This window comes from Lissotriton helveticus, chromosome 11, assembly GCF_964261635.1.
Source record: "Lissotriton helveticus chromosome 11, aLisHel1.1, whole genome shotgun sequence".
Classification (NCBI taxonomy): Eukaryota; Metazoa; Chordata; class Amphibia; order Caudata; family Salamandridae; genus Lissotriton; species Lissotriton helveticus.
The window spans coordinates 1,033,652,507-1,033,676,675 of NC_136072.1; the positions used below are offsets into that span (position 1 = coordinate 1,033,652,507).

Consider the following 24,169-nt stretch of genomic DNA (forward strand, 5'->3'; position numbering starts at 1 on the left):
ATAGCTCCTTCCATTTAAACAAAAACCGAAAAGGTACTGGCTGTCTGGATGAATGGGGACACTGAAAAATGCGTTCTTGAGATCGATAACTGTGAAAAATGTAGCTTCAGAATCAATGGCTGTCAATAGGGAAGAAATATCTGGGACTACTGGATACTGAGGTATGATACATTTATTAAGCTCTCGAAGGTCAATCACTAATCGATATACTGGAGGTGCATTTGGATCAGTACGTTTCAAGACCGGAATGATAGGAGAATTACATACATTGGAGTCAGTTTCTACAACCACTCCTTGAGCAATGAGCTCGTCAATAATTTTGGATAAGGCTGCTACAGCCTCAGGTGGCAATCTGTACTGTCTGATTCGTGGCAAAACTATACCTTGCTTGAGAGTCACACGATGGGGTGTGATATACATACAACCTACATCAGTTGGACCTTGCGCCCATAAATGCTGTGGTACATTCAATAATCTTGGATCAAAATCACGTAATACATAATGACCTTTAAAGTCTCTCAGGAACAATCGGACCCCTTCTGGGGAGCAACAAATTACTGCACCTAATTCTTTTAATGTCTTAATGCCTAACAAATTTTCTGGACATGATTTCGTGAGTAACAAATCAGGAGTTCGGGACAATGGACCAACTTCTAGAGAAACTGGTTTCGAAATTTCATTAACAATCGGCTTTCCTGAAAATCCAAGGGAAACATTTTTAGAGCCTGAGAGCGGAGCCCCTGGAACCTCGTCATGACTGATAGTAGTCCTACTTGCCCCTGTATCAATCAAAAACTTTCTGTCTTTCCCTAATACTTGACTGTGTACATAGGGACCCTCTTGATCTACAGGTATCTCAATGAGAGGCAAACCTACCTCCCTCTCTAGGCTGTTTCATGAATATGGCTGATAATCTGGATATTCTGTCTGTGCATACTGGTACATCTGCTGTGTAACATGCTGTGTTGCAGCGATAGGCTGCGATGCTGGAACTGTCTGTTGTGCATTCTGGGGTGACTGAGAAGTCTGTGAAACTTGTTCTTGTCTAGGCGGACGTGCTCTTTCTTTAGTCTTACCAGTAGCTATGTTGTGTTTCAGAACTGCACACTCGTTTATAAAATGACCTGGCTGTTTACAGTAATTGCAGGTCCCTTTAACGGGAGCTGCAGGATGACTGGCTTGATTCGGACCCCTCTTCTGACTGTCTTGTGGAACAGATTGTGCAACTAATACTTTCATTTTCGTGTCTTTCATACGTCTCCTTTCGTGTTCTTGCTCTTCCCTGATTCTATTCTGGTGATACTGGAGCATTTGTGACGGAGTATTAGCTTGCCAACTACTTTCGACTTTCAAAACTCGATTTTTAACTTGTGGACTTGAATTCTCGACTAGTTTGGTAACAAAAAGATGAGGGTACGATTCACTACTCGTTTTCAGACCACTATTAATAATAAAACATTTTTCAAATCTAGAATAAAAATCACTAGTGTCTTCCTCCTGTTTCTGTTTACAAGCTGAGATTGCATCCCAATCTTCCTTTTTCGTGGCTAGTAATCTTGGCAAAACCTGGATCAATAACTCGGGCAATTCTTTAACTTTACCCCCAAGACCGGTACCTGGTACTCGTGAATTGTCTTCAGCTTCTAGAGCTGTCCAATCTATCTTTTTCTCTCCCACCTCCCATTCTTTTTCCTTGAGTTTTTCATATACCCCTGCGGGCAACAGGACCTTTAACATTTTAATAATATCAGGATACGTGTATTCTCCCATACGGAGCATGTCTTTTAATTCTCGGTGGAACCCTGCTGGATCTTTGTCGTGACAGGGAATTAACTTTTTCATCTCTAAGAGTTCCATCTTTGTGATAGGGGTGTAAACAAATACTCGTTCTAGATCACCACCCGTTGTCCTAACTGGGTGTACTTCTCGTAACGGATGTTGTCTATCTATGTAAAATGATTTACTTTCTGGAGGTGAGACATGAACAAAATGCGGATTCAGAAACGTTCGATATTTGTGGCGCTGTTCTAGAATGATACTAATTAAATCAGTACCTAGACCTCTCCATCTATACTGGAGTAACTCGTTCAGAACATCATGTAACGGACCTGGATCAGAATGCTGTCCCTCATACAATGTAATGAGGTGCTGGATCATATACATACCCACCAGTCGCTGCTCGGCTGGGGGCAGTTTCAGAAACATTTGTGCCACTATTTCGTCTGGAAAAGTGGTAGAATCAGTAGTCCATCGGACTGCTGATCGAGCTAGTTCTTGTTCATGCATTGTACTCAGTTCACTATAACCGATTCGTGATTTCAGAATGTGATCGGTAGCTTGAAATACTTGCTCAAGAGAAACTTGTTCTGGTGCTGGAGGAGGGGAAACTTTCTTGTGATCTAGGCGTGAATGTCGGTCGGGAAGTCTAGTACTACCTACATACGCTATCCTGGAGGGATTCTCGTCGTCTACCTCTTCAGTAGAAGAGTTGTCTTCTTTCTCGGTTACTCGTGCTGCTTCTCGTTTCTCGTGTATCTTTATTATTTCCCTACGGATTTTCTTGTACATACTCTCTATACAGTTCTGTGTCTTGTGTCTTTCCTCGGCTATATGGTCACTCCATCTGGTCAGGACTTTCATTTCTTCCGGATCTTTATCCGGATAATCTTGTTCTCTTATTAAACAATTAATTAGAAATTTTAAAAGCATGAGCTGAATCTCGACTTTTCTTTGAGCCATGGCCTCGCCAATACTTCCTGGATCTGCTCCTGTACGGATGAAACGATATATTCTGTCTAGATAACCTTTCATATTCGGTAGGGTGTCCAAATATTCGGTCACCCGTCTTACACGCAATGAATACAGGACCATATCATCATCGCCTGGGACTGGATCATAACGGCATTCGGTAAGGGCTCGCTTGATATCGGCGACTGACTGCAGTTTGGGCGAACGCTGTAACGCTCGTGCATGTAGCTCGAGTAGCGTGATACGTCTGGGTTGAGGCGGGGTTCCAGGAGGACTTCCCCCGTGGCCCCTAGACTAGAATCGTCAACGGGTACTGTACGTGCTGGGAGAGTGACTGATGTAGCGGGTACATGTACTGTAGGCTGGACCGGGGGTGCCGTAACAGGTGCTGTAACCGGTGCCCCGGTGGCTGGAGGAACAGGAATTACATTATTTACGGGAGCTGGCGGAACAGGATTTGCATATTCTGGGACTGTCGTCGTCCAAATAGGACGAGAGAAAAATATCAGCTGCGGTTGGTTTGTGACGTAACTTAATCGGAACTAATGGCGGCGGAAAATTACATGGTGCTTCCGGGGTTGCTTTCGGCAAGCCCTCGGCAAGAAGAGGATACATACCCTTAATAAGGGCATTTCTCTGTCTGTCTGACTGTTCGGCTTTAACTCGTTCACCTACTTCGATTAATTCCCTTTCTTGGGCTCTTTCGGAGGATTCCCTACTTAATTCTGTCTTTCTGATTTCTTTTTCCGTTCTTCTGTGAGATTCTTTGCGCCATAACTCGATGGCATCTTTCTGGGACTGTCTGGATTTCTTTTTCCATAATGCTTCTTCTACTCGCATGATGCACTCGGCATCCCACGTACCTGATACAGGCCATCGATATTTCTCTTCTAATTCCTTGGTGTACTCCACCCATAAGTCTAGATATAATATGGCACTTAAGCCATGCTTATGATACATAAAATGACCTGGACTGTCCCTCGGCGGGACAGGAACTGCTTCCTCTAACAATCCCTTTCTGGTTTTTAACTGACGTAACTTCGAGAATAGAGGCATAGTTTAGGCTGAAGTCTGGACACAATACAATACACGGTAAACACAATAATAACTGGAAAAACAAATCACTCATACCATGACATTGAAGACACATGAAATAACATTTAAAATAACGGTTCGGACAGAACACTTGAATTTCTTGAGAACAGAACTTACTGGAATGACTAGATGCACTGCTAAAACAGCACGAACTTACCGGTCCCATAAAGAGACACGTCAGGACCCGCATCCACCTAGGTGGACACTTCGTGTTGGATCTGTGTACCCAAACCCACGGACCAGAGACAAATTAATTGACCCTGTCTAGATACTACCCCAGCAACGGTACTCACCGGGCAGCAAGAACGGAAGGCCTCGGACTGGACTGCTACGACGACGGACTACGAACTTCGGACTTCAGTTACAGGTGGGCCTCCGGATACCTCGGACCTTGGACTCTCGGCTTGGGCTCTGGTCGGGACTCGCCGCGTTCCTCACCGCCTCGTCTGGATGCTGGACCGCAACCTCCGTCTCCTCCGTGGGCCTGAGGGATACTTGAAGCAGAAATATCTGCACGTGCACGGTATGGTTCCGTCACGGCTGCAGAGGATCAGGGGGCCTGCGTGGCTTCTCCGGCGCGTGGGGAAAGGGCAAGTCCCTATTCGGGCGCCATTATGTGGTAAATAAATAATTAATTACCGGTACTATTTTTCAGTATAAGCAATAAAACAGGTAGCTCAATAAATAAGAGTCAGGATTCGAGGTATCTTGAGTCGACAGGCTTTAATCAGGCATAAGGACAGGAACAGGACAGCCTGCAATAGTACGGGATGGCAGCTGCCAGGGAAGGGACAAGGGAAACTGGGCTTGGACGGGGGTGTGTGGCTTTTTGTAACAGTGCACAATATATATATATCAAAACAATTGCATTACATTCAATACAGTAGGCGTAGCAGTAGGCGTGACTCGTAGCAGTCGCGAAAGATAAGGGCAAAATGATGTAACAAGAAGGCGTGTACAGGGCGTAGACATAGACATGTGATGTAAACGTAACAGAAGTGTCATAAATGAGGCGGAAACATGGAGGGGGCTACCTGAGCAGCTGGGACCTCTAACCTAGTGGTGCGCGCAAACGGGCAATGACGTGTTACCAGGGAGAACTGGGGCTATGACTTCTGCGCTAGAAGAGGAGACTAAAGTCTGGAGTGTCAGAGCGACATGTACCCAAGGCATATCTGGTATCTGGTGTTTAGAGTACATATTGATAGAATCCAAAAGTTATCAGGGCAAAGGCTACTAGACATTAGGACTGATGCGTGCATAATTCTACATGTATTGTGTGTGCGAGGAATATTCTATGAATATTAATACAGTATTTCTCTTACATGGAGACAGAAAGGCTAGACCATGACGGAAACTATTGATGCGATTCAGTAGCTTAGGAATGCAGAGAAGGAGGGCTGGACTGATAACTGGAAGCATAACATACTCTTGGCAGACTGGGAGGCAGAGCCAGGCCGGGCCGGGCACTGCGAGGCATGAAGTAAGCTAAGGGTCAGGGATGCAGGTGGGGGCTGTATCGCTCCTCGGAGAGGGTTCAGAAGACTGGAGCTGAATCTGAATCCGGGCCCTTTTGAGGCCTAGAAACGGGGACAATTCAATGAATTAACGTGCACACTGTGAAATATGGCAACGTAGGTTTACATAGGCCTGATATTCGTTGTTTTCATGATGACTGGAAACTGGCATACTAGAGATGGACACAACTGTAATTGCGTCTTTAATCGATCAGAGGGGAATACATGCATATCGATCATGCACACATAGCATAAGATGGGGAACACGTAGGCACATATAACATGGCAAAATTTACTTTTCCACACAACCTTTCATCACTCACTGAGTAATCTATCATATTTGAATCCATCGACACACCAATACAAGTATCTAAAAACCTACTCAGTGATTTCTAGATCTACACACACATCTAATCAATTACCTATAGATTCACTCATACATGCTTTCAATGATCAATAGAACACTATCAAATATATTTATACACCTATATTGACATTACACACCAGCACACATCCTATTCACTTAGGCAGTCATCCTACTCACTTTTTGAAATAATGTAAATATTGTATCATATTTACATTTCCTCAGCTACACACTTATACTAATAGCACTTCATTTATAGCACTTCATTTATTCATATAGATAGTAACTAATACTTAATGTGTGAAGAAATCACTATTACAGGTATACAGTTATCTATACAGTCACTCATGCAATTAATAAGTTTTATGTATACTTATTTATCCCTCCAAGTGCCCCGATACTTCAGAGACGGCACTCCACGAGGAAGTCTATTTCAAACCTTTTATTCACATGAATCTACGCACTGCAGCTGTTCATAAAAAAGTCCCAACACGTTTCGCAGCTCACGCTGCTTCTTCATAGGGTGGCAAACATAGAGTGGCGAAAATCTGCAGCCATATTTATCCATAATGCATGCACTCCCTGGTGAGTTGCATGCTGGTAGCTGTAGTTTAGCTTTTTCCCTTCAGTGGGGTTCTTCACATGAACACAGTTCATTTTGCCTTGTTGTCCTTTCACTGCCCACCGGAGGAAGTCGAGGGACCGGTCGCGGAGCCGCAGTCGTCATCGCTCGTCAAGTCATCACCACTCGTCGGGCTCCAAGTCCTCCGGTAAGTCGAGGCACTCTAAAAAGAAGTCGAAGAAGAAACATCGCTCTTCCGACTCCCCTCGCTGCTCGCGCGACACAGCTGAGGGTTCGGGCGTCACCGCCCGCGCGGCTCCGCCGGAGTGTCGCATCTGGCCCCATACCCTCCGGTCCCTGGGCTGCATACGACGCCAGAGGAGACAACGTGATTTCCTTGTGGCCATGAGGACTCACTTCCCTCCGTCGAGGCCTGTCGGCGCTCCTTCGGGCTCCGCGGACCTGACTAGGGACCCTGGCGGGCTGGCGGCTTCAGCCCCTGTGCCGTCAGGTGCTCCGGCGCCGTCATCGACTTCGGTCCCGACGCCGCAGGGCCCCGAGGGATCCAGGCCTGGATCCCGGTCGACGCCAGTTGACCTCACGACTCCTCTGCCGGCGTCGACCCCGATGGTGTCGCTCCCGGCGCTGTCTTCGAATGTCGCCTTCCCCAGTTTCAGCCCCTGTCCGTCTCCGGCGTCGATGGGTGAGCAATTCACATATCACCCGGCTCCGTCATTCCGGCCTGTTTATCAGGACACAGATGAAGGGGAGGACTGGGAGGGGTCTGAGGACCCTCTGGCACAGCAGTGCCAGTTGAGTCAGGACTGGGCCGATTGGTTCGGGGGGCCAGTGGTCTGGACACATCACCTGACACTGGATTCATCTCTCCTCCCTCTGTGGCTACAGAGGAGGGTGCCACTTATGGTGTGGTGTTGCGCAGGGCAGCCAAGGCCTTGGCTCTTGAGCTCCCTGCTTCGGCCGTGAGGACTAATTTCCTCACCGAGGTGCTTCAGCCACCAGTAAGCTCTTCGGAGCCTCTGCTGCCGTTTAATGGAGCCCTCATGGATGTTCTGTTTGGCACTTGGTCCAAGCCCTCCACAGTGCCCCCTGTGGATAGGGACGTGGCCCGACGTCACCGCCCGGCTCCGGGCGACCCCCACTTTCTGTCCATTCACCCCACCCCTGAGAGCCTGGTGATCCAGGCCTCTACATCCCAATCCGCATTCCCGACTGTTCCTCCAGAACGGGAATCCAAAAGGTTTGATCAGTTTGGGAAGAAACGGTTCTCCTCATTGAGTTTGGGGTTGAGGTCTGTCAACACCGCTTGCCTTTTGAGCCGTTACACCCACTCTTTGTGGGACACAGTTGCGGACATGCTGCCCCAGTGTTCGCTTCATCAGATGTGGACTTGATACCACTGACTCGCTGGGCAGAGCGATTTCCACGATGGTGGCGATCCGTCGCCACGCCTGGCTGAGGTCCACCAATTTTTCAGAGGCTGTCCAGGCCACGCTCATGGACATGCCCTTTGATAGCCGTCGCCTTTTTGGCGACAAAGCAGACAGTGCGCTTGAGCGTTTCAAGGACTCCAGGGCTATGGCCAAGTCCTTGGGCCTGTCGGGCCAGCGCCAGCAGACTTCTGCTTTTTGCCCCTTTCGTGGCCAAGGAAGGGGCGCCCCCACGCGTTCGTACAGCCACAGGCCGCAGAACCAACCTCACCGCGGACGTGGTAACCGCCGTGGCTGTGCCGGGGGACATCGGCAAGGTCAGTCCACATCCATTCCCGCAGCATCTGCCTCAAAGCCTCCTAGTCCGAGCTTTCAGGCCCATTCAATGCCAGTGGGGGGCAGGGTCCGCCATCACCTCCTCCACTGGCGCTCCATCACGTCGGACAGGTGGGTGCTGCAAATCGTCCGAAGGGGCTACTCCCTCCCCTTCGAGGCGAACCCTTCAGCAATGCCACCGCAGTACCACCGCATTTCGGGGGATCACTTGCAACTTCTGCTGGAGGAAGTTATGGTCCTCTTCGCCAAGGGGGCCATCGAGCACGTTCCTTGGCCAGAAGTAGGACGTGGTTGCCACTCCCACTACTTTCTGGTACCCAAGAAGGGCAAAGGAGGCCTACACCCTATCTTGGACCTCCGGAGCGTCAACGCCTTTCTCCCGGAAGGAGAAGTTCAAGATGCTGACTTTAGCTCAGGTCCTAGCTGCCCTAGACCCTGGAGACTGGATGGTAGTATTGGACTTCCAGGATGCATATTTCCACATCCCCGTCCTGCAGGCCCACCAGCGCTACCTGCTGTTCACGGTAGGCCACGCGCTCCCCTTCGGCCTCACTAGTTCCCCTGGGGAGTTCACAAAAGTGATGGCGGTGGTCGCAGCTTATCTGCACAGATCAGGAGTTTGTCTTCCCCTATCTCGGCGACTGGTTGTTGAAGGCGGGCTCGCCCCAGACAGTTGTCTCCCACCTCCAGACTCCGGCCGACCTCCTGCACTCGCTGGGGTTCTCCATCAACGCGCCGAAGTCGCACCTGTTTTCCCTCTCAGAATCTCCTTTTCATTGGTGCGGCTCTGGACTCTGCGCAGTTTGGGGTGTATCCTCCTGAGCAGCGGGTACGGGATATTCAGGCTCTGATTCCAATCTTTCAGCCTTTATCCCGAGTTTCGGTCAGGTTGGCGCTGTGGTTCCTGGGGCTGATGGCCTCCTGCATTCTTCTGGTGCATCACGCCAGGTGGCGGATGCGGGCTCTGCAGTGGGACCTGAAGTTTCAATGGGCACAGCATCCGGACATGGCTGGAACACCAGGGCGTCACCCTGGTGGTTCAACACCTGGCCGGTTCCCTGAACGCCAGGGCGGACGAACTCAGCCGACGGTGCATGATGGATCACGAATGGCGTCTGAACTCGGAGGTGGCGCAAGGTCTCTTTCAGCAGTGGGGAGAGCCTTGGTTAGATCTATTCGCCACCGAAACATTCCGCCTATACCACTTCTGCCCAGAGTGCTGAAGAAGATCAGGCGAGACCGGGCCCAAGTCATCCTTGTGGCACCGGACTGGGCACGAAGATATTGGTATCCCGAGCTACTCAGCATGTCAGTCGATCCCCCGATTCGTCTCCCTCTTCAGGAGAACCTTCTGTCGCTGCAGCAGGGGACTGTCCTCCACCCGAACCTGCCCACTCTTCACCTACATGGCAGGAGATTAAGCGGCGACAGTTGAGGCCATTTGACTTGCCTCCTGAAGTCTATGATGTGATTCTGGCAGCCAGGTGTCCCTCCACAAAAACGGTATAATCCTGCAGGTGGAAAAAAATTGTGGCATGGTGCACAGCAAAGGCTGTGGATCCACTTTCTACCCCCCTTTCAGAGGTTTTCCTCTTCCTTCTTTCTCTTGCCCAGCAGGACTCTGCTCTGGGCACTATCAAGGGCTACCTCTCGGCCAATTCAGATTCTTGAAAGGCATCACACACTTGTTCCCACCTGTTCCCACCCGTTCCCTGCGTGATGCCTCAGTGGGACTTGAACCTTGTACTGACTTATCTGATGTGCGTTCCCTTTGAGCCATTTAATAACTGTCCTCTTCGTCTTCTGACTCTTAAAACTGCATTCCTGGTGGCCATCACCTCTGCCAGGAGAGTGAGTGAACTCCAGGCTCTGTCTGCTAAGCCTCCTTTCCTCTCTGTCCATCCCAACAAGGTTGTTCTGAGGACTCGTCCTTCTTTCCTGCCCAAGGTGGTTACAGCCTTTCATATCGGGCAGTCCATCACCTTGCCCACCTTCTTTCTGCCACGCATCCCTCGAAGGAGGAAGAGAGGCTCCACCGTCTGGACCCAAATCGCGCGCTCTCCTTTTATCTAGACCGCACACGACAGTTCCGAGTGGACGACCAACTCTTTGTTGGTTACGTGGGCGCTAAGAAGGTATTGGTGGTGCACAAGCGGACCCTCTCTTGGTGGGTTGTTTTGTGCATCAAGGTTTGCTACTCCTTGGCGAAGAAGGAGCCTCCTGTGGGGCTGCGCGCCCATTCCACTCAGGCCAGGGCGGCTACTACTGCCCGGGGTCGGGGAGTCCCTTTGCAGTATATCTGTCAAGCAGCTACGTGGGCCTCGCTGCACACGTTTGCTAGGCACTACTGCCTGGACAGCCAAGTCCGGAGAGATGGCTTTTTCGGCCGTTCTGTTCTACAGGACTTTCTGGTGTGATCTTGGTTCGCAGACCCACCACCGTGGTTGGTATTGCTGGGGTATCTAATCTAAGGTGAGGTATCTAACAGTAACCTGTTTCTTCAGATGCACAAGTTACTTACCTATGGTAATGATATATCTGTAAGAAACAGTAGTTTGTGTTAGATTCCTTACCGCCCCACCCATCCTCCCCCTGTTCTGCGAACCGATATCGAAGGTTAAGGTATCTCCCTTTGAGGGCCCTAATTTCATGGCACCAGTGTCAGTTTCTTGCATGGCTCTGCGTTCCTGGCACGGAAAGCTGTGTACAGAACTGACGTCGGCGTGCGAGGGCGGCGTCTAAGTACTCCGACGATCACGATGCCGACGACGAACGTGGAGCCGCAGACGACGCCTACTGACGCGCAGGGGTACTGCTGACGAAAGCTTACCGGATCCAGTCTGACGCCTGGGGATATTCTAAGGTGAGGAATCAAACACTAACTACTGTTTCTTACAGATATATCGTTACCGAAGGTAAGTAACTTGCGCGTTTAGTCACTATCCAATATATTTAGTGAGACACTATAAAGTAGTCAAGTAAACAATCAATCACACTGCTACTAAATCCTCCCTATATTCACTGATTCTTACATGCAGACTGATATATATATATTCACAGAGCGAAGGTGGAGCGAGGGTTCGTGCAGAGGATTCCAGCTCTCCGCCCTGAGCAACGACACGCAAAGCTGGGCAGGTGGTTCCATTGTTACTTTCATTGACTGGGCTGTCATTTGGTGCTGGCGTGCAGGCGCGCCCATAGTGGTTTTACTGGAAGAGGACTACATCACCCAGAAGGCTTTTTGCCACGCCTACTTGAGCAGGGGATGTTTAATCGAGTGCTCTCCATTTAAGCGCCCGAAGGTGACACCACTGAAGAAAGGAACTTATTCCTGAAACGCTTCTGGCGTTTTACTTTGAAACACGAAGTTTCCATGAACTAACCTGCTGGCAGGCTGTTGCTTTAATAAAGAGGGCAGTTACACTTACCTTTGTGAGGCTCCTTTCCACATGGGTTCTGCTATTGCTGGATATATATATATATATATATATATATATACTTTACCCTGAGTTAAGTCCCTTACACAAATATGTGTTCGAGGCATGTGGGCTGCTGAATTCACATCTGTGCATAGATCGCCCCCTAGTGTTGGGTCCGGATGATTGCACATTGTTGTCCTGGAACAGTCTTCGAAGTATAACAAGATAGGTGGCTCCTCCTCTTGGCTACAGTGCGCAGGCGCATCCTCTTCATCCTCTCCATCCTCAGATTGTTTTTTTCCGCCATTGGGTTCGGATGTACTTTCCTTTACTCGAAGTTCGGAATCTAAAATACACTTTCTAAAGGCCAAAAGGTCTCGTCGGTATTGTTTTGAATCGGTGCCGAGAGCCTTATCTACAGTTTATTCAACTCGGGACGTCGAATCGGGCCGCGGGCCTTCTCGACGCCAAAGGGACCAGTCCTCGATGGAACGAAGTCCATTCAAAAGATGCCCTCTTTGTAATTCGAAATACCCACATATAGATAAACACCCCGTATGTAACAAGTGTTTATCTCCAGAACATAATGAAGCCGACTGCCTAGCTTGTGCCCAATTTCGATCGAAAAAGACACTTCGGACTCGACGGGACGCTAGACTAACCATGCAGAAACCAGCGCCGGAGCCGGAAAATATCTTCGACGATCTCGTCGAAGCCGAAGAGTCAGATCAACAGTCGGATCAAGATTCGGAGCATGACTCAAACTACTATGTCGACGAAGAAGAAGACATTGTCGAGGTAGGAGACGACGAACAAGGGATCGGAGCCGTTGAAGACGACTCCAGTGATGAAACGGGGCCAACCGTGAGTATGACACCCAAACATACACTTCTATGGTTCCACAGGCTCAGGTCGAGGCATCGCCAGAAGGCCTTAGCCAAGATCTCGAAACCCATTCTATAGCCCCGCGACATAGCTCGGCTAAGAATATAAGAAAAGAGCCATCGGATCCACGTACTCAGAAATTGGTGAAATAGAAACCAAAAGTTATGGAACCAAAAATGAAACCCAAACTGATCGACTACACGGTCTTTGGACCAAACTATGTCGATCCATCGGAGTCGAACACAAGGGTCGTCGAGCCAAGGGCCAGCGCACCTATATCCACTCCAAAACAAAGGGCCGTCGAACCGACAAAATCGGCACCGACAGTCGACAACAAAAAAGGGACTCGATCCGAAAAAGGGTTGTCGAACCCAAACAGAGAGTCAACAAACCAATGGCTGTGCAACCAAAGACAAGGAAAATCGACCCGAAAAAGGCCATCGATCCGAGACACAAAACCATCGGTCCGAAACCACAGGTTACGAAGACGCAACAAGGTCAGAAAGATACTATCGACTCGACAAAGAACGTCGAAACGATAAAAACGTCGGCTCCAAAGAAACAAGCACAACCAAAAAAGACTGTTGGAACACCGAGGGATCTCGGACCAATCAAGTTTGGCCTACCAACTTCCTCGAAAACAAAGGCGGTCGACCCAAAAAGTGGCATCGAACTGACACAAACTAAAATAAGGACATTGGCAAAAACGCCCAGAACTGCTGAGCAGGAGATCTTGTATCCAGACCCCTCATCAGAAGAACAGTCAAAACTTTACATTGACCCTGATTCTGGCAAAGTAACACTCTACAAAAGAAAAATCAGACCTGAAACTGATAAAGAGACTTATGTCATACCACTCAAAAAGAAAAGGGACTGTTCTACTTCACCTATTCTATTTGAGCCTATTAGACCAACTAGACCTGAGACATACACATATACACCCACACACTCAGATGAGGAGGTGGATGATGTATATAATGAGGAATACAATTACTCAGTAGACACTGACCAAGACAATCAAGGTCAACCATGGGTTGATCAAGTACATCCTGGTGACTCTCAACCCATTCCAGATACACCTGCATACCCTGCTAGGCCTTCTCCTACAGAGGATACAGCTGCTTTCAATGCACTAATAGAAAGGGCAGCCCTCCATCACAATGTAGAAATGCATGCAGACCCCATTGAGGAAGATTTCCTCTGACACCTTTGCCACATCAGAAAGATCTGTCAAAACACTACCTATGTTAAAAGGGGTACTTAAACATGCAGGTGACATATTTAAGGCAACAACTAGGGCACGGGTCATTAACCCCAGAATTGAAAGAAAATACAGGCCAGCGCCAGTAGACCCTACATATATTAAAGGACAACTGCCTTTAGATTCTTTGGTGGTATCCAATGCACGAAAACGTGCAAACTCCCAAACAACTGGAGAGGCTCCACCTCCTGATAAAGAATCAAAGATCTTTGAGGCATCAGGGAAGAGGGTAGCTGCTCAAGCTGCTAACACATGGCGAATATCTAATACGCAAGCCCTGTTAGCTAGGTATGACAGGGCACACTATGACACCTTAGAGACACTAATCCAGTATTTACCTGAACCTTACAAAGAGCAGGCTGAAGACCTAGTACAAGAGGGAAAGTTAATAACTAACGCCTCCATTAAATGTGCCCTAGACGTGGCAGATACAGTGGCCAGATCTGTTAACACCAGTGTTATGCTCAGGAGACATGCGTGGCTTCGCATTTCAGGTTTAAAAAATGAAGTCCAGTATACTTTATTAAATCAGCCAATAAATCCAGACTATTTATTTGGTCAAGCGGTAGATACAATCCTGGTCAAAATGAAAAAAGACACTGAGACGGCTAAGTCTATAGGAGCCTTACAGTCCCAACAACATAGAGGCACCTTTCGTTGCTCCAATTACAGCGGTGCTGCAAGGGGTAACTCATCACAGCAGACCACAAACTACAAAGGGAATACGCAAACCACCTACAATAAAAACAATAGAGGTGGATACCGCGGCAATAACAACAAAGGCAGAGGACGAGGGAATAATACCACCAGATCCTCTACCAACACAAAACAGTGACTTCTTAGCGCTACCCCCAGACCATACAACACCAGTCGGGGGACGATTACAGCAGTTCCTACCAGTCTGGCAAAACATCACTACGGACAAGTGGGTAAGGCAAATTATCCAGGATGGCTATTGCCTAGAGCTAACCTCCACACCACCCAACATACCACCAAGACACCATCCTTTGTCTGTAGAACACCTAAACTTATTGCAGCAAGAAGTCATCAGCATGCTGCAAAAAGGGGCCATAGAACTTGTACCATTAGAACATCAAGGTACAGGGGTATACTCACTATACTTCCTCATCTCCAAAAAGGACGGGTCTCTCAGACCAATTTTGGACCTCAGGCCCCTAAATCAATACATTTTATCAGAGCATTTTCATATGCTCACTCTACAACAGGTCTTAAAACTGCTGCAACAAGGAGACTTCCTCGCAACTTTGGACCTCAAAGACGCATACTTCCATATACCGATACATCCTGCTCACAGGAAGTATCTCAGGTTCACACTACTAAATCAACATTACCAATTCAAAGTCCTTCCATTTGGTGTAACAGCCCCGAGGGTGTTCACAAAATGCCTAGCGACAGTTGCTGCATATTTAAGAAGACAAAATATTCACGTCTATCCGTACCTGGACGACTGGCTAATAAAAGCAAAGTCGACCCAGCAATGTGCCAGCCACATGTCCCAAACTATTCGCCTCCTGCACAGTTTAGGCTTCGCGTTGAACTACCAAAAATCTCACCTTCAGCCATCCCATGTACAGCAGTACCTAGGAGCAACAATAAATATTCTAGCAAAAAAAGCATACCCAAACACTGCAAGAATAAACAGTATGCAGCTACTGATCCAGAAATTCAAGCCCCAACACTCACTCTCTGCCCGAGTGTTTATGCAACTCATAGGCATGATGGCTTCGTGCATCTTCATAGTCCCTCACGCGAGACTACACATGCATCTGCTACAAGAGTGCTTAGCACGGCAGTGGAACCAGGCTCAAGGACAATTGAAAGACCTAGTGTTGGTGACCAGTCGTGCATACAACTCTCTGCATTGGTGGAATCCACAAAACCTTTGCAAGGGACGACTGTTCCAAGAACCTGTACCACAAATAGTGTTGACAACGGACGCATCCCTGATAGGATGGGGAGCCCATGTCCTTCAGTACACAGTACAGGGCCTATGGACAACACAAAAGAAAAAGATGCACATCAACTTGCTAGAGATGATGGCAATTTTTCTCTCAATGAAAGCGTTCAAACTACATTTATGCAACAAAAATGTGTTGATCTGGACGGACAACATGACTGCAATGTACTACATACAGAAACAGGGAGGAACACACTCTCCACAGCTATCACATCTAGCCCAAAGCATGTGGAAGTGGGCCATTCAAAGAAACATTTTTCTCATGGCGGAACACCTCCCAGGCAAGGACAACCAAATAGCGGATCTGCTCAGCAGACACAGGTAACAAATGCCCGAGTGGGAGATTCATCCCACAGTGCTACAACCATACTTCCAACAGTGGGGACAACCAGAGATAGACCTGTTCGCCACAAGGGAAAACGCAAAATGCCAGTACTTTGCCGCCAGGTTTCCACATCCGCAGTCGCAGGGCAATGCGATATGGATGAACTGGTCAGGCAGATTTGCGTACGCTTTTCCCCCAGCACCATTAATACCGCTAGTGGCACGCAAACTACGCCAACATTCACTGACACTAATCCTAGTTGCTCCAACATAAGCGAGGCAACCATGGTACACAACTTTACTAGAACTATCCGTGGTGCCTCATCAAAGACTGCGGCTAACACCTACTCTTCTCACTCAGAGCCATGGAGACATACAGCACCCAGATCCGCAACAACTGAACCTTGCAATCTGGCTCCTGAAGTCTTTGGATACCTAAACTTACCTCCTGACTGTATGAACATTATCAAAGAGGCAAGAAAACCTACTACCAGAGCTTGTTACGCTGCAAAGTGGAAGCGTTTTGTCATTTACTGTAATAACAATGACATAAACCCACTAGATGCTTCAACGCAAAATATCATTTGCTATCTTTTGCACCTACACCGTTGCAATCCTTATTCATCTATAAGAATACACTTAGCTGCCATTGTAGCTTATCTTCAGAACAGACAGCATCTTTCGCTGTTTAAAGTACCTGCAAATAAAGCATTCATGGAGGGACTCAAGCGAATAATCCCCCCTAAACACCCACCTTCACCTGTCTGGAACCTAAACATCGTTTTAACCAGGCTAATGGGACCACCATTTGAACCGTTGCATTTATGTGAATTACAATTTTTGACATGGAAGGTGGCTTTTCTAGTAGCAATTACTTCGCTTAGAAGAGTTAGCGAGCTGCAAGCCCTAACTATTCAAGAGCCATTCATCCAAATACACGCAAATAGGGTAGTTCTTAGAACAAACCCTAAATTTATGCCCAAGGTGGTATCCCATTTTCATATCAATCAGACAATAGAACTGCCAGTGTTCTTTCCAAATCCACAGTCAGTACCTGAAAGGGCTCTACACACACTAGATGTCAAGAGAGCACTTCTATACTACATTGATAGAACTAAGGATTTTCGAAAGACTAAACAGTTGTTTGTTGCCTTTTCACCACAACACAAAGGCAACCCCATTTCAAAATCTGGGTTGGCCAGAGGGATAGTTAAGTGCATTCAATGCTTTCCTAGGAAACATTCCTCTAGAGGAAATATGTAGAGCAGCCACATGATCTACCATACATACTTTCACAAAACACTTTTGTGTAGATGTACATTCCAAACAGAAAGCGGCTGTAGGACAGGCTGTTCTAAAAACTCTGTTTTAGACTGCTGCAGCTGGCACAGGTAGCCACCGCTAAGGGAGAGACTGCTATACATTCTATGCACAGGTGTGAATTCAGCAGCCCACATGCCTCGAACGGAATATGCTACTTACCAGTATGCATCTGTTCTTGGCATGTAGGGCTGCTGACATTCACATCGCCCACCCTCCTCCCCGGTGCCTGTCGCAGCTGTAGCATTCTTTCTTACTTTCTTGCATGGACATCTCTTACTGTACCATACTCCATCTCTGCCACAATGGCGAAAAACAATCTGAGGATGGAGAGGATGCCCATGCGCACTGTAGTCCAGAGGAGGAGCCACCTATCTCGTGATACTTCGAAGACTCTTCCAGGACAAGAATGTGCAATCATCCGGACCCAACACTAGGCGGCGATCTATGCACAGATGTGAATGTCAGCAGCCCTACATGCCAAGAACAGATGCATACTGGTAAGTAGCATATTCCTTCATAATGCTAATAAAGATTATCGACTTGAAACCCTCACTGTAACCTAAAGTTCTTAAGAAGTGTCCTACAGTAGTTTGACCTCACACGCTCCTCAACAATTGAGTTCTAGTTTGCCGTGCACCACTAAGCACATGTTTTGTGGCCAATCTTGTTAGATCCTGCTTGGTCTGACTTTGAGGGGTGACGAATAGACTGAACGTGTCCTTTCTATTCGTGCCTGTGGATGGTTCCTATCTCAAGTGGCAATGGATAATAGACTTTTTCTTTCCATCCCATCATTGTTGGAATTGATACTGGACAGGTCATTGGTCGATACCTTGGTCCCCCATGGTCATTGACCCCACTCCACGCCTGTTCTAATGGAGTAGAAAAGAAAGAAAATACCTGTTGCAATGGCTGTTTTCATCCTGATCATGCTTAAATAAACAGAACATGTTTTTACACCCTAAGTACCATTCCTCATTTGTACTTGTCCCCTCTTAGGCTTCGTTTTGGCCTCCAAATGCCTCTTAACCATTCTGTTGGTGATGCCACTGGTCTGTGTTGTTTGGGTAGCAAGCTCATTTGTCTGAGGTCATTGGGGCTTTGTATGTCCCTTTGTTTGGCAACGGGAATAGTACTAATGATATATCACACCGTACCTCACTCATTGTGCACCCTATATTCCACCAATGGCTCTTGCTGCTCCATCCAAAAGAGGTGCATGCATTGTGGGGCCTGAGGTTGTATTCGCCCTGGTGGGCTTAAAGCCTAATTCTGCCATTATATAGGTCCCCGTTAATGGGCCCTCAAGCAGGTTTAGAAACCTCAATACTCTTTTTAGAGACCTCAATAAAAAATTGTGCAGCCACAGGCCAAGATGCAGCTTCAGCTCTTCTTGCCGTATGTTCCAGACAGTTATCTGAAAATGTTTATCTGTCTGTCCTCCCGGTCATAGTTTTCCTTGGATTCTCGCATTTCCGTTGACTATTCTGACATCTTTGCTTATTCTTTTATTGCGATCTGATTTTGCCTATCTCATTAGCTGTACTAAATTGTTCCAGCCATGTGTGCATTATTTTCCAGGAAAAGTTTTAATTGCTTCTTGAAGGCCTAGGACCCTCTTCTTCCAACCATTCATCTATCTTTTTTTTTCCCTTATATATTCTGTTACCAGTTTCTTCCTAGACGTGTTATTCTAATGTCATTCGTGTTGGCTTGAGTGGGATTTGTTGTGCTTCATTTGTTTGTTCATTTAAACCTTTGACTTGATCTGCAAACAAAGTGGTTATCTTAACTCACTGAACAAGTCTAGTACTTCACTTGCTTGGAAACACTGCACTTATAAACCAATCTCCATGGAGAGATTGCCTTCTCAAACTGATACCATTTATGGCGAACGTGTCAGTCCTTCTTAATGTTCTTAGTATTAATGATTTACTAGCCGAAAGTGTCACCTGCCCCTGCTAGTCATGCTTCACATAAAGCTGCATATCGAACTTTACCACAGCTTCAATGTTGCTGCGACCTGAAACTCAAGAGGGAGGGGAGTAGGTGACCCATACTCCACTGGCATACAGTTACACTGCCCAGCTGCATATTCTAGAGGAATGTGGCACCTACAGGTGCCTGGACATTGTCATTTAGGGTATTAATAGGAGGAGAATCGGATTGCAGTTACCTATCTGATCTGCTCTTTGCTCAGACAAACTGTCACATTTCTCTGCCACTAGTTGTCCCCAGCTGAAATTAACTGGTTTAGAACCCCACTGTTAGAATTGGTGCATAATTCTCTTGCACAACTTTGTATCTAGGCTTTTAATACCTTTGGCATTACTGCTTATGTTGAAGTAATGTCATTCAATTGCATCCTTTATCTGTCATGTCTGTAGTCGGTGGCCAACGGTTGCTGCCAGTAGAAGAATGTTCTGCAACCGCATGCTTTCACTCCAAGTTGTTCAGTCCCCAGTTGACCTGCCGACTTGTCTTGATGACTCCTTTGAGCTACTGGCCGATATCTATTGAAACAGAATTGTTATTTTTATAAAACGAATGCATAGTTAGGAGCAAAGTTCCTCAATTGATATAGATTTGTGTAATCCCACTGTATTTTTTCTTTAAAGAACTGGTTTCAGATAAAATGCACATGCATATTTGTAAAGTGATTATTCTCATGTGCTTCATGAGCGCCTACATTTGCAGAGATGTTCTAGTGTGAAGCTTTTCAAGGATGGAGAAGGAGAGTTCCTAGTTAATAACCTCTCCTTATGTTTTTCCACATTGGCTATTTTTGTTGCCTTGTTTGCCTTATTCATTCTTTGTTGAAAACGTTATTACTGGATGTAATGCTAATGATGGAAGCACAAAGTCTTTAAAATGGAAGATCATAGATATTAATTCTTATTTAGTTTATGATGAGAAGGCTCTGCCATCCTGTTAAATTGGGAGTTTAGCATTGGCCTATTTGTAATACAGACTGCAACGTGTTTCTAATTTAAGATATTTATTAATTGAATGTTTTTTATTATAACATTTAGCTCCAAGATTATCCCCTAAAACGCACAGGCCACGTTCCCCACGACAGAGCAGTATTGGAAGTTCTCCCTCTGGAACTAATGTTTCTTCACCTCAAGCTGGTACTGTTACAACTGAACCTGTGTCCTTGCCAGTCTCTGATGCATCTCCCACGTCGGCAAGCCCAACATGCAATCGAGCAGTTACCCCAACCTGTGAAGGTATGTAGTTCAAAGTGTTGGGTTCATTGATGTTGCCTTCTGCAGTTTTTGCATAGTAAAGGCATTAATAACCAGCATGTATTTTCTGTCATTGATTTTGTTCTTTATTTGCAAAACATCATATTTGCGAACATTAGTTATTTTCGTTAACACACATTCTTTCAGTTGTCACTATTTTCTGTTTTTCCAGGTCCCTATCTTTAATGCTGCTATGTCCGACAATTAGATGGTATGAATAAACTCTGATTCATCAGGCTTTTTTGTCCGAATGAGATGTAGTCATGCATTTAGACCCGAATTCGGTTGTGTATGTAATGCTAATATATCCAGATTTAGCAGCATAATTGCAGGGTCAGGCATTTAAAGAGTAGATCATGGACATGTAGACACTGGCTGACCCACCACGGTAACTCAATCAGAATATTTTTAAATACCAAAAGAAGGCTTCGTCATCTCTTCGGTGTCTGCATCTTCCTTTTTAATCCATAACTCCTTTCACCTTTTTATCACTAGAGTGGGGACACTTACGTTTACTATGTTTTTAACTTCTTTTGTTTTTAAGTAAAACAGAAAATGTAGTCTTAGTAATTGGATATCAAAACTTTAAAGTATATTTCCTCTCATTAAATGTTAACTTTTTCAATTCTCTTGGGTTGTGCTTTACTTACTGCTGATGTTCGACTGTTTACTTTGCATAACCTCTCGCGTGTAGGTTCCATTTCACAGGCACTTGTTCCTATAGTTAATTTCACAATGCCTCATTGCAGTTTAAATTTGATGCCTCTCTAGGACTACCAAGTGGTGTTTTTTCATACAATGTCTCATCTGAATTTTTCTCAATGCCACATTCCTTTTTCCGCTGCTAAACTACTGCTTTTTGGTTACTTTCTTAAACTGACGGATTGCTTTATCATTTTCTACTTAAAATAAACCTTGAAAAAAGTGAGAGACCAACTTCAAATATATTTAATGGCCTTCTCTGTTATTATGTGCTGCCTTTGTTTGATGCTCATATTACTCCAGTATTGGAACTTTCATAGATTCCCATTGCTTGTATCATTCCCCGTCGTCGGAATGGGAGCCTCGGTAATTATATATATATATATATATATATATATATATATATATATATATTGCCACAATTGGTCCCCCCATAAGGAACCGTCACGGAGCACACGTGGGGGTTCTGAAATTCTTTATTGCACACAGCATGACGCGTTTCGTCATTTCGACTTCCTCAGATGCTGTTGGGAAATGCAAAAATGTTTCTGTTTTTTACAGTTCTTTAAAAAGCCTAGGTTGGGCTCCTCCCACCCAGTGTTCGGCCTGAAGAGAAAGCATTGATCTTTTGGCCGCCATCTTAAAGTGTCTGTTTCTTCAGTTGTTCCATTTGTTTTCATTGTTCATTGCGATGTTGGTTCTTTCCGATAAGCTCACAATTCTCGCTTGGAAAAGAAACTTGCCTCTCAGATGCTGTCATGTCACCCAGTGACATGACAGCATCTGAGAGGCAAGTTTCTTTTCCAAGCGAGAATTGTGAGCTTATCGGAAAGAACCAACATCGCAATGAACAATGAAAACAAATGGAACAACTGAAGAAACAGACACTTTAAGATGGCGGCCAAAAGATCAATGCTTTCTCTTCAGGCCGAACACTGGGTGGGAGGAGCCCAACCTAGGCTTTTTAAAGAACTGTAAAAAACAGAAACCTTTTTGCATTTCCCAACAGCATCTGAGGAAGTCGAAATGACGAAACGCGTCATGCTGTGTGCAATAAAGAATTTCAGAACCCCCACGTGTGCTCCGTTGACGGTTCCTTATGGGGGGACCAATTGTGGCAATTTATTACGTGCATGCTGCTTGCACGAAGGAGGCACCCGTCAACAAAGTGTTCGACAGAACAGGCAGCGTTCGTGTTTCAATATATATATATATATATATATATATATATATATATATATATATATATATATACCTAGGTAAATACACCCTAATAGGTGCAAAAAAGTAAAAAAGTAGGCCTAGGCCTCATTACATTTTGTAACCTATTATGTAAAAAGACCCAAACTTACACTAGCAACCAATCAGATTAGCCTCACCCTGTGGAACCTTCCTGAGAAAGCTCAGAGCCTCAGATTTTTTACCGCATCGTTGGTGACAGGGAGTCTCCTTAGAGCTCTGCTCTAACTTCTACTTTGAGGTATTATTTACACAGTTTTTCTGTGAGGATTTGTTTAAGTTTCAACTATGGCTGATAAGGAAAAGAAGAGCCTGTTCAGGTCTTGTGCCAGTTGTGGTAAAAAACGACTTTATGCAGAAGACAAGCACAAAGACTGTATATATTGTTTATATCCTGACCATAAGGCAGAGGAATGTAAACTATGCAGGATGATGTCTGTTAAGACCCTCCGGGACCGTGAGGGAAGATTACTAATTTGGCTCAGGAAGTTGGAAAAGAAAGAAGTTGTGGTTTCCAGTGATGAGGAGGATGCCAGGTCGACGTCTTCCAAGACATCTCTGAAGAGGGGTAGATCATCTGTGGAGTTATCATCTGAACCCCCCTCTAAGGCTGTGCGTGGGACCTCTGATAGGTCTGGCAAGCCCGAGCCTGGTGAATCTCCTCACGGAAGTGTAAAGGAGAGGGAAAGGCAAGCACCTCGGGTGCAGAAGGCAAAACTTGATGAGGGCTCGGCTGGGCCTTCACATCAAGATAAAGTTTCTAAGTCCTTCAAGAAACCATCTGTAGAGGCTTCAACAGTGGTTAAGAAAGGCTCTAAGGCCTCTTCAGTGACTTTGTCTCCTCAACCGTCGACGAGCCATCCCGCGTCGACGAAGACGACGACGACGACAGCGAAAACTTCGACGACGATGCCGTCGACGAAGAATATGTCGACGACGACGGCGGCGGCGACGATCACTACGTCGACGGTAACCACCTCGTCGACGAAGACAATCCCGTCGACGACGACAGTTCCGTCGACGGTGGCAATCACGTCGGCGATGGCAATCTCGTCGACGAAGACGATGCCGTCGACGATCCCGTCGACGATGGCGAATCAGTCGATGACGAAGATAATCTCGTCGACGGCCCCGGATAATGTGGACTCGTTTATAACGCCGTCGACGGCAGTCCCAAGGAAAATGAGGATAACACCTGACATGACATCACCTAGAAAGGTGACCCCATTCCCCCCAGCCCTGTTATTGGAAGAACAGGACTATTCTGAAGAGGAGAATGAGATGTATGGGGATGCTTATAGTCCATCGCAGTTGCATCTTAAGTACCATGAGTCTGATGAGGAAGATGGGGTAATATGGCCAGCAAGAGCAGCGACAGAAACTCAAGTCGCATATCAGGAAGCCCAAGTACAGCCGGGCATGGTTTCTATGCCCATGAGCCTTTTGACGGACTTACGGGCTATGCTGGAGGAATATAGGGGCAGAAAGGTGTCGCGACCAGTGGAAGGTCAGGCGCATGTTCAGCCAGAGGTGGTGTCGACTCAGTCGGTGCCCCCGGCACATGTGGAAGAAGAGGGGGAATGTCATCGGCAAACACCGGACCAGGATGACACTTCAGATGAGGATGGAGCAGGTGACAATCGTGATCAAAACCCGGATAGTGAATGGAATCAGTATATTGTTCCGGATTCGGCTGCTCCGGTGCCGGACCCAATAGATT

At 46.5% G+C, this 24,169-nt stretch overlaps 1 protein-coding gene across 19 annotated transcripts in view; it reads left to right on the forward strand.

Annotated features, from left to right (window-relative positions):
• ATXN2 (ataxin 2) overlaps window positions 1-24,169 on the forward strand; it is a 1,876,777-nt gene that overhangs the window by 615,730 nt on the left and 1,236,878 nt on the right. For all 19 annotated transcript variants that reach the window (XM_078667457.1, XM_078667461.1, XM_078667458.1 and 16 more), the window contains one exon: window positions 20,293-20,490. In XM_078667457.1, the coding sequence (XP_078523583.1) occupies window positions 20,293-20,490 (198 nt within the window). The remainder of the gene's footprint in view (window positions 1-20,292; window positions 20,491-24,169) is intronic.